The sequence below is a fragment of the Myotis davidii genome, unplaced genomic scaffold, assembly GCF_000327345.1.
Source record: "Myotis davidii unplaced genomic scaffold, ASM32734v1 scaffold211, whole genome shotgun sequence".
In the NCBI taxonomy this organism is placed as follows: domain Eukaryota; kingdom Metazoa; phylum Chordata; class Mammalia; order Chiroptera; family Vespertilionidae; genus Myotis; species Myotis davidii.
In genome coordinates this window covers 1,592,465-1,602,863 of record NW_006282523.1, presented here as the reverse complement: position 1 = coordinate 1,602,863, position 10,399 = coordinate 1,592,465, and the positions used below count along the sequence as shown (strand labels likewise).

The following is a 10,399-nucleotide window of genomic DNA, read 5'->3' as shown; positions in this document are numbered from 1 at the left end:
GTAATTTCATAATTTTTAATATGCATGATCTGCAGTAACATTGTGACAGCTCCATACTTTGGATTGACACACAATACTTAGAACAGATTTATCATATTTGGTCTTTAGGTAAATAATAAATGTTTTAAAATTGCCTAAATATACCATTCTGAGCCATTTCATTCCATCAGGAAAATACAGGGTTTTTTTCCTCTCTTAAAAAAAAATTAAATACCAAAATAACTACATTTAAATAAATAACGTTATGATGATGACATTTAAAAATTCACAATAAGGCCAGAGCCCTCCTAGCTGCCCGGCTGCTCAGCCCTGACCCCCCAGAACACTCTGGAAAGGCGAGTGGTTTCCTTCCGGAGGAGCCGAGCCAAGGCCGGGAGGTGCCTCCTTCCTTCCGTTCTCTCACCTGTGTCTCCTGTTTTCTGTAGGAGAGAAGTCGGCCTCAGCGGATTCGGTTTCGAAGGTGATGGAATTTCCTATCACAAACCAGAAAGCGACCTGGATGTTTCCCATGCTTAACCACAAGGCGCTTGCTTCTCAGGCTCTTGTATTAACACGGAGTTTCTGCTCAGCCCAGCAACTGCTCTGGGTGCGTGGGGCAGAGCTGGGGAGACAGCTGGTCAGACGGTGCTGACCGGGTGACAGCACCTAAAAGAGCGGACATGCCACCAAGAGAGCGGTGACAGGTGAGAGGGCTTGAGACAAAAGACAGAATCCCCCCCACCCCCAATAAAGTAGGAATAGTTCTGTTATTTTAAACACACAATACTTAGGAGACTTGTTTTACTTAGAGTGGAAAATTATGCCAGGGACCAAGTCAACACAAAGAAACAACAAAAAGTAGCAAGAAAGAGAAACAGTTAAGTGCAGCCCGCAGTCCAGCAGTTCATCCATGCAGCCGGCCGCGTCCTGTCCGTCCCACACCCTGACATGGAGGAGCACACTCATCAGCAGCTGCTCTGAGGAAAACGGGCAGTTGTCATCTCGTAGCTCCTCCTGATCGCTAACGGACAGTCAGTCCTCCCATAGGCGAAAGCAAACAACGAAAACAAACAGAACCACGTTGTTTCTTTTCTCCAAATGAAAGCCACACAAAGGTCCTGTGATTCCAAAGTTTCCAAGTAGAATGGAGTGATCTGAAATGCCAAAGACCCATTCTTTTGTAAAGAAAGGAAGTACACCCCAAATATTCTAGTTCCAAGTGTGAACAACAAAATACTGTCTCCCCTGCCAGCCCCGGGGGTCCTCGTAGGGGGTGGGGGCTCCTGTGCTGGCCCCCTAAGGCGGGCCTGTCCGGACGATGCGCTGGCACCGGGCCTCATCCTCATCCTCACTCGGAAGGACCGAGAGTCTGCTTGGGGTTAAAACAGGAGCGCTGGGCGGAGACACTGCCGGCTCCAGGCTGCCGTGTGTGGTTCCAAGTTCAGGTGTGAGTGTTGTCTGAACGGAGTTGTAAGGCCACCTGGTCTTGGGTTTCAGTGCTGACGTGAAGTCCAGCTGCAGGCCTCTGCCCCCAGAGCAGGCGCTCCCGCGTCGGGACGGGCAGTGTCTCCTTTTGGCACCAGAGTTGACAGGAAAGTTAGAAAGCTCTCGGCCGCTAGTTCTGGACGCCCTTCTCCCTCGTGGCCGCTGGGGGCGTGTCCACACTCAGGGCGATGACGATGCTGTCGCCTTCGTCCGTCTTGGCCCGCTTCAGCTCCGGCTGCTCTGACTGGTCTCCATTCTGGCGCTTGGTGGGCAGGGAGGCCGAGGCTGAGGCGTGTGTCGCCAGCATGTGCAGGGGACTCGCCGCTGCTGCAGAGAGACAGTGAGTCAGACCCAGGCTCTGCCTGTCAGCTCCTCCCTGTGACCTGCACCGCCCTGGACGCCCAGGGGACAGGAGCCTGGTCAAATAAACGGCGTGACTGTGGGTTCTTTTTCTTAAGATACATTTTTTAAAGTATATTTTTTATTGATTTGAGAGAAACATCGATGAGAGAGAATCATGGATCGGTTGCCTCCTGCACGCCCCACACTGGGGATCCCACAACCCAGGCCTGTGCCCTGACCAGGAATTGAACAGTGATGTCCTGGCTCCTGGGTTGATGCTCAACCACTGAGCCGCGCCAGCCAGGCTCTTAAGATACTTAAAAAATGTATTTTTTAATTGGTTTTTTAGTGAGAGAAGAAGGGAGAGGAAGAGAAACATGGATCTGTTGCCCTGATCCATGTTTACACACCCCAGACAGGGATCAAACCCACAACCTGGCTATGTGCCCTGTTCGGGAACTGAGCGGGTAACCTTTCAGCTCTCTGGCCAGGACTGATTGTGGGTGGGTGTTCTGATTAACAGCTGACTTCGTTTCTATCACTCGGAGAGTGCGCCATCTTGACAGAATCTGGGGGAGACTGAGGCTCAGGGTGAGGCAAAGGTGGGCCCAACAGTAGATGGCTTTGCTGTGGTGGCCAAGGAGCCCCTGACCCCCCTCCATGCCGGATGCCGACCTGTCCACACAGGAGGAGGGAGCAGCCACGGGGCTCCGGCTCCCAGCTTCCATCTCAACCACGGGGCCCTCCCTCCTCGTAGGCCAACATGGGGCGTCCCTGCTGGGCACAAGCGTCTTCACCTGCCCCAGGCTCTGTGCCCCCAGGCAAGCTCCAGGCGGTGAACAGAGGGTGGCTCTGCATTGAGAAAGCGCCACTGCCTCTAAGGGAGAGGAGGACTGGGCTGAGGGAGCCAGAGATGACAGCACACACCTGGCACGCGTGGCCCAGGCAGCAGCGTCCTCTGGGGGGTCCTGCCCTTCCATCCTCCTGACGGCGCCTCACCCACCGAGAAGGATGAGCACACAGGGGCCTGGAGAAGTGACAGCTCTGCCCCCACAGAGCCCAGAACCCCGTCCAGTAGGGAGAGCAGCCCCAGAAGCTGCCAGAAACACTGCGGGAAAACAGCCAACCAGCATCCCTGACGAATCCGGATACAAACACTCTCCACCAGCTTCAGCACACCCAGGTCGCACCGTCAAAGGCTCCTCACCACGACCACGTGGGGCTGATGCCAGGACCACAAGGAACAAAGGGAAGAGCCCCCGGATCCTCCTCACCCAGAAAAGCACTGGATGGGATGCAGCACCTTTCACAACAAACGACGGGCAAAGCAGCAGCAGAAGGGACATTTCCCAGCATCCTCCAGTCCCGACAGGACAGCCCTGCAGCCAGCATCAGCCTCGGGGTGCAAGCTGCTGCTCCCCTGGGAGGAGGGAGAGGAGGGCCCGGCCTGCGCTGCTCCCCGCCCTGCAGGTCCTGGCCCGGCCGGGACACAGGAAGAGGAAGCCAGGCTGTCTCCACTGGCAGAGGATGTGTCTTACAGAGAAAACCCGACAAATTCACACACGAAATCGAGTGCAGCAGCTTAGGGGATAAGATCAAAACAAAAACCCACTGTATTTCTCTACAATGAACAATCTAAAAAGGAAACGAAAAAACAATTCCACTGACGAAAATACCAAGACACCCGTCTCTTATCTCGGAGCCAAGCTCCCTCCATGTGTCTGTCTCCACACATCCCATCAGGCCCCGGGTGGACAGCGACTCGCACAGGCTTCAGTGAGCCGTCCGCGGGACCACGCCCGACACTCCCCTGGGGAACACTGCCCGGCGCAGGTCAGCGAGGACACCCCAGGGACACCTCCCAAGTCTCAGGCTGCTTCTAGGCCACAGGCAAGTCCGCACACCAAGGGGGAGTGCCTTTCTCTAGGCTTTTCCAGACGCTCCTCCGCGCAGCCCCTCCACGGGGATCCTGAGCCACTCCCACCAGCGCGGCCGGAGTCTGCGGGGGGGAGGGGGGGGACTAACAGTCGGACGGGACGCGGAGTCTGCCCTTCGGAAAGGAGGGGAGGGTGCCCGCTGCTTACCGTGGTTCACCTGGCCGTGCACGGCTGCGGGGATGGGCACCACGTGAGTCCCGTTTTGTGTTACAGTTTTTATTGGAAGCTGGTGCTGACCTAGAGGTGGCTGCGGCACGATGGTGACCGTCTGGACGGGGGTCTGTGCCGCCTGGATGACCCGACTGGCAGTGCCCAGGGTGGCCTGGCTCAGCGCAGGGACAGGTTCCACTTTCACTGAAATGGAAAGAGCAGCCATGACACGGACGGCACTGTGGGCGCTGAGACCCTCCCCCCTTCCAGGAGAGCCCGGGGGCCGGGAGGGCTGCTCTCCCCGCCTCAGTGAGGAGCACGGGGAACGCGGGGCCGGAAGTGCTGTGGCTTCTGGAGCTGGGACAGAGGCTCACCTTTCACTTCTCGGTGGTCTCCGTTCTCCTGCGGCTCCGCTTTCGGAGGGGCCAGCACGGCCGTCTGTGCCACCACAGCCTGCCCGGCGACCGTGTACGTGTTCGCTGGGGCCAGTCCGGCCACGCTGGTGACGGACACGGCTGGGATCTGGTGGACAACGTGCACTGTCTGCACGACGGGCTGCTGGGAGGTCGAGGTGGTCACAGGGGCAGCGACAGTGTAGGTGACGGGCTTGATGGTCGGGGGCAGCTGCCGCTGCACAGCGATCAACACGGGCTGACTGGACAGCGGGGAGCCTGCGGGGATGACGGAGAGGAGTGAGGCTGTGCCCCGTGTCCCCCCACCCGTTTCCCCAAACCTGACGACACAGGGACTGACTGACAGAACAAGGCAGCCCCGTCCACCTGTAACATAAAGTCACTCACGATGAGAGACGTGCAGTTTATCAGGGACGTTTCCTTCATAGACCCAAGTGCCAGCAACGCAACATCCTCTCTATTCACATTTCTTACAACAGCTCTCCCTACAGTTCTTTTCTCACAAAAACCATCTGGACACAGGAATGGGAGGAGGCTGCCCATGGAGGCCCGACAGGGCCATGCTCGCCAGGCTCAGCCTTCCCCTCACCCCGAGCCAGGGAACAAGGCCGGGACACGAGGCCGATGAGCCTGCACCAGCCTCTGAGTCAAGGGGACACAGACGACAGGACCAGGCTGGTCAGGGCCAGGAAGTCCAATACAGCAAAGCGCACACTCACCAACCAACCAGGAACCAGAAAATTAGTAATTTGGACTCACTCCTACACTTCCGTTTGTTTTTTAATCGCCAGGGCACGTTTTTATTCTGCACTGTGACTTTATAAGTAAACTGCAAAATGTTCACCAATCATCAAATGGACGTTTTTTTGCTGCTAACCAATCAATGTCTAATTTGTTATTTTCTTTTTGGGGGTGTTTCTCTTTCATAAATTTTTAAATGATGAAGCAACTAACTAAGAAACAGCTTAATTCAAAATTACTTCAGACACCTACACAGTGTCACCTGCGGGAATGCTCAGAGCCCGTAAGACAACGCTCAGGCCTGTGCAGTGTCAGGTACCAAGGAACCAAGCCTCTCCCATTTCTCCTCCAGGAGCTGCTCCCCCTCCCCCCGCCTGCCCTCTGCACGCCTCACCTGGTGCACTCTGGGCAAACCGTGCCTCCTGGATGACAGCCAGCTTGGGCTGTGAGGCGCCAGGCTCGGGCTCCAGGGGGGCCGGCGAACCTTCCCTCGACAGGCTCTCGGGGGTCTGGGCACCACTGGAGTGGGCAGACAGTACTCCGGCGTGGTTAGGAGAGGCGGGGGCACTTCTGAAGCCAAAGAGAAGACAGGGGTTCTTAAAGGTCAAGCACGCCCGCACTGCCTCGTTTAACAAGTGTATTTTGCAAAAAGGGGTGTCATTGGTCTTCTGTCCATGATGCCCATGATCTTACTTTCTCTGTGGACACTTGTGACTGAGAGGGATCTCAGCGAAGACTCGCTTGTCTGTGCCAGGGTCACCATGTACTGGGGCGCGGCTGCCCATGCCCAGCGCAGGCCGCACAGCCACGGAGGTGGACTGCCGCCCTGTGTAAGCAGTGCCCATTGGTCAGGCAGCAGGCAGTGTGCAAGCTGGTGGGAGCTGCAGACTTATGTTATTGTCATTTCTTTTTTGTTTAAAAACAGTATCCGTTAACGAAGTTAAAAATGTGTCATTTTAAACTCGGGCAATTAACACTGTATAGTTTGATCCAGTTTAAGCAGCTACAAGGTAGCTTTAAAGAGCTTCCACAGGCCAAGGGAAGGGAAAACACAGTATTGATCAATCTGAAATGATACATTGTGACTCATCATATTACAATACGCAATGAGTTCAATGAAGCAGCAACTGCTACATGGAAACAAATTTAAATAAAACTTTACAAACAATCTGGATTGTTTCCGACACTGGAAACAAACCCAGAGCATCCGACACTTTGTCTTCCCAAATCCCCATCCCAACATTTCATCATAATGCATTTGGTACTTCTTTCATTTTCCAAAGGAAAATTGACCAATACAGCGAAGGTAAATTTACTGACCATGAAGTGAGGTCTTTTTGTTTGTCTTTTTTCCTTACCTAGACGAGAGCGGTCCCAGAGGGGTTCTAAAGCAAGGCACGCCCCTAGGCCGTCTTTTCCTAAAAGCCTGCTCTATTAATTTGCTTTCAGAAGCAGGATCTATCCTCCAGAATGAGCCTTTGCCTGGTTCTTCCTGGGAACGTGGTACTTTGATGAAATAACGATTCAGAGAGAGATTGTGGCGAATTGAATTCTATGAAACATAAAAAAAATACATAGAATTCATATATTTCTTTGCTGAGAAATAAAAATGTGCTTCATTTCAGTGCCCTGCACAGCAGAGCCCGTGGTACCAGCTCCTGCAGAGGGCAGGGAAGTCTGAGCGCAGCGTGTGCTGGGGGCACGTCCCCCCCGAGTGAGCAGACAGGGGGGGCTGGGGGGCCTCAGCAGGAGGGCCAGGAGCTACTCCACGAGGAAAGGAAAGCGCTAAGCCCAACGGGAAAATGTCAGCTGCCCCCTTTTTTCCAGGAGGGAAACCGAGGCTATCACTATGACCGCTTGTCTTTCCTGCCACCCTCGCCCTGATAGACAACTGAGCCCAGAGAAGCCGGTCCTTTAATACCCTTCTGGCAGCACAGAATTCGCTTTCAGAAGCTGTCACGGCCATCGGCAGTGAGTTCCTCCAGTACCAAGTACGGGGCCAAGCAGCACAGGGGAAGAATGAGCCACGGCTGCGAAGCGTCAGTGACACCGTCTCCGGGAGCAGCTTCTACCTGAGCCTCACCGGGACCGACCACCGTGAGGCAGGCAGGGATCTCGGCCCTCAGCTCCCGCCCATCCTGGCATCAAGGAGCTTGGCTCAGGGTGGAGAGAAATGCCTTGGGGCAAACCTCACTGCACCCCGAGGAACGGCTGCAGCACACCCGGCCCTGAGCTGGCCGAGAGCCCCACACTCAGCTCGTTCCTGCGCTCACAGGTACGTCAATGTTCACATTGAAATGAACACACTACCCAAGTTCCTCAGTGGTAACAGAAGTAAAAGCCTGGGTCATCCAAACGTCATTTCTAAATTCCCCAATTAACCTTCTACTAGAAATGCAGCCATGGCCTCAACTTCTGAATCGCCAGAGAGGGCTCAGTAATCAAGACGTGGCAGATACTTCTGCACACAATCCAAGTGCCCGCTCAAGGGCACCAGCCACAGGGCGTGGCGGAGCCTGAAGGACACGGCATCAGCTACTACACTGGCAACATGAAGGAACCAGCTGGGTGGTGTGAGTTATGAAATTTCTATGAACAAATGTATATGAGATTTGTAATATTTTAATAACCACAGGTACTTGCTAGACTGTTTTATCATAGGCTTTAGCTGATAACCAACCAAAACCTTTCAATCAATTCCTGCAGAAAACCAAATCTGCCCCCATAAAGACAAGACAGTCCTCCAACTGTACTCAGGCCTTTTAAAGTCTGGAGGAGAAGACATGCTCCAAGGCTGCCGGTGGAGAGAGCACAGCCAGACGGAGACACACTGCAGAGCACGGTGAGCAAGGCCACCAGCAGCTGCCGCCTGGGCCCAGAGTTCCTCCGACTGTTCTGGGAACCTGGCCACGGAGTGGGACTGCAGACGTGGCCGCCAAGTCCCAGTGCAGGGTGACGTCTGACCGTCACTGCATGGCCAGGTGCAGCTGCTGGGAGGGGAAGGGCATGAGCACAGGGGGACCCACAGAGAAAAGGCAAGACCAGGGTCGCCAGGCTGCTGCTTCCCCGCCCCGGGCGACGCCCCTGCAAAGCAGGTTCCCAGACCCGGGAGCGGCTGCTTTCTGTCCTGAGATGTAAGAGGCCCCGTCGCACCAGAGGGGGGTCTCACCCCCTCTCCACCCTAACGACACCTCAGGGGCAAAGAGCCCCAGGGTCCCCTGTGACTCTCCAGCCAGTGAGACAGGAAGCGTGAGGAAGTAACGTGAGGCACTTCATGCAGACACACAGGATGAGGCACTATGCTTCTACATTCATTTAATAAGGCCTCTGTGATTGGTTAAGAGAAAGAAGGGAGGGAGAGAGAGAAACATCCATTTGTTGTTCCACTTCTGCATTCACTGGTGGACTCGTGCATGAGCCCCGCAGGGATCAAACCCACAGCCGTGGCGTCCTGGGACAGAACTCTCCCCACCGGAGCTGCCGGGCGGGGCAAAGCCTCTGCAATGTGATCAAACCCGGCTCCATGAAACCACACTGGCTCCGACTCCAGCGTGCCGGAGTTGATAACGCGCTCACAGGAAAGGCAGCTACTATTCTTTAAAACTAAACTGAGGAAAAGGTCTAACCCTGAGCACCCCTCCCCCAAACCCCAACTGTGGCTGCTGCCGAGACCGGGAACCGGCACCTCCTGCCCTCCGCTGACCAAGAGAGGCACACGGTCACTCAGGCTCGCTCTGCACGGTCCTCCCTGAGGTCCTTCCCACGCAGACTCCGTTTCTCAAGGGCAGTTTGTCTGTCTAGTAACCAACACTCAGCACTGAGCACTCAAGTGTTTGCTTTGCACAGAAAGTGCTTGTAAAGAAACTTAGGAACAAGAGACACACCCAGCACCTTCCAGAGGAAGGGCCACGTGCAGGCGGGGGCGAGCACAGAGCACACCCTCGACGGGAACCAGCTCTGGTCCTTTCAGAAGCCGAGGGCCCTAGAATTCTCAGACTCACGGTCACAACAAACACCTTCACTTTGGGCTGGGAAGTTGTCATTATAAATCCAAAGAAAACATTTTGGCACAAATATACAACCAAAGGGAAAGAAGCATGCCGTCTCTCCGGACAGGTTCCTAGATCATCCTGTTTATCCTAGAATTTCCTCTGGATTCATACAAAAGTCTTGCCATGGGTGCACAACGCTAGAAATCAAGTCAGTCTGAAAGGCAGCTGTTGACTCCCATTAAGTGCTCAAAACGGGTGGTGGGCAGTGTCAACACCTCAGGAACCCACACCACGCTCCACCTCCCCACCCGCCCCAGGCCAGGACACAACCTGGAAATGCACACTGATAAGGAAAAAGGATCCTGCTCTTTTCTAAGACAGGCTGCAGAATGGTAAGAACTGTGGTTGAGAGGAGGAAGGACGAACGACATGGGGGTGAAGTCTCACACGGGCAGATGTGGGAAGAGCAGCTCAGAGACTCTCCTACAGTGAAAGGGCACATGCGGCCCAGGCGAGAGCGAGGACCACGGAAAGAGAACTGGAGAGGGTGTGTCCTTAAGGCAGAGGGAGGGCTGCAGCAGGAACCCCTTCCCGCTGCGGCAGCTGGAGGCAGGAGGCGAGAATTGTCCCAGAGCAGCCTTACACAGCAAGAGGCACAGTCGCCCTTGCGACCTTCATCTGGACAGAAAAGACGACGTTTCAATGAAAACAAGCGTTAAAGACATAGTTCAACAGAGACGGGGTCTGACAAGTCCCTCCCCGGAGACAGCAGCAACCGGGCAACGGGGCGGCCCCCTCGCCAAGGCCAGGGCCCTGGCCCCTTGGCGCCCTTTAACGAGAAAACCTTTTGATGCTCAGAAGCAGCTCTCACTCAAATGGATGATGTTTGGAAACACAGGGAAATACGACCATAAGGGAAATGGGTCCTTAATTCTGGCCGGAAACTCTCACTCCATCAAGCCCAGCTGACTGGCTTTTCACAGCATCAGAATCCCGCACACGGGGAGCTGACCTCCACGGCAGCCAGACGTCCTGCTTCTGTCGCCCCGCTCCTTCCGAAGCCCAGCCTCGCTGTCCAGATAAAGTCCGGCAAGTTCTGGAAGGGTTCATCGGGCCACTGGGACGAGACCTGCCAGGCCTCCTGCCAGCCTCTCACTGCCACCAGGAAGGCCGCCCGCTGGGAGCACCCTGGCCAGGAGGGAGGCTGGGTCCCACCCCTGCAGACTTGCCTGCCTAGGACCCTGAGACAGGAAGCACTCGGCGCTGGGCTGGGAGCTGCTCTGACTCACACATGCACCTCTGCAGGCGGAAGAAGTCAGTTCTTACCTCCCACTAAAATGAAAAGGGCCCCCCCCCGCGC

At 55.2% G+C, this 10,399-nt stretch overlaps 1 protein-coding gene across 1 annotated transcript in view; it reads right to left on the bottom strand.

Annotated features, from left to right (window-relative positions):
- FOXK2 (forkhead box K2) overlaps nt 1–10,399 on the bottom strand; it is a 36,289-nt gene continuing 25,890 nt past the window's right edge. The window contains exons 5-9 of the mRNA XM_006753086.2: nt 6,406–6,599; nt 5,442–5,617; nt 4,268–4,564; nt 3,891–4,097; nt 1–1,791 (exon numbers count right to left, since the gene is read on the bottom strand). Of these exons, the coding sequence (XP_006753149.1) occupies nt 1,595–1,791; nt 3,891–4,097; nt 4,268–4,564; nt 5,442–5,617; nt 6,406–6,599 (1,071 nt within the window). The 3' untranslated portion in view covers nt 1–1,594. The remainder of the gene's footprint in view (nt 1,792–3,890; nt 4,098–4,267; nt 4,565–5,441; nt 5,618–6,405; nt 6,600–10,399) is intronic.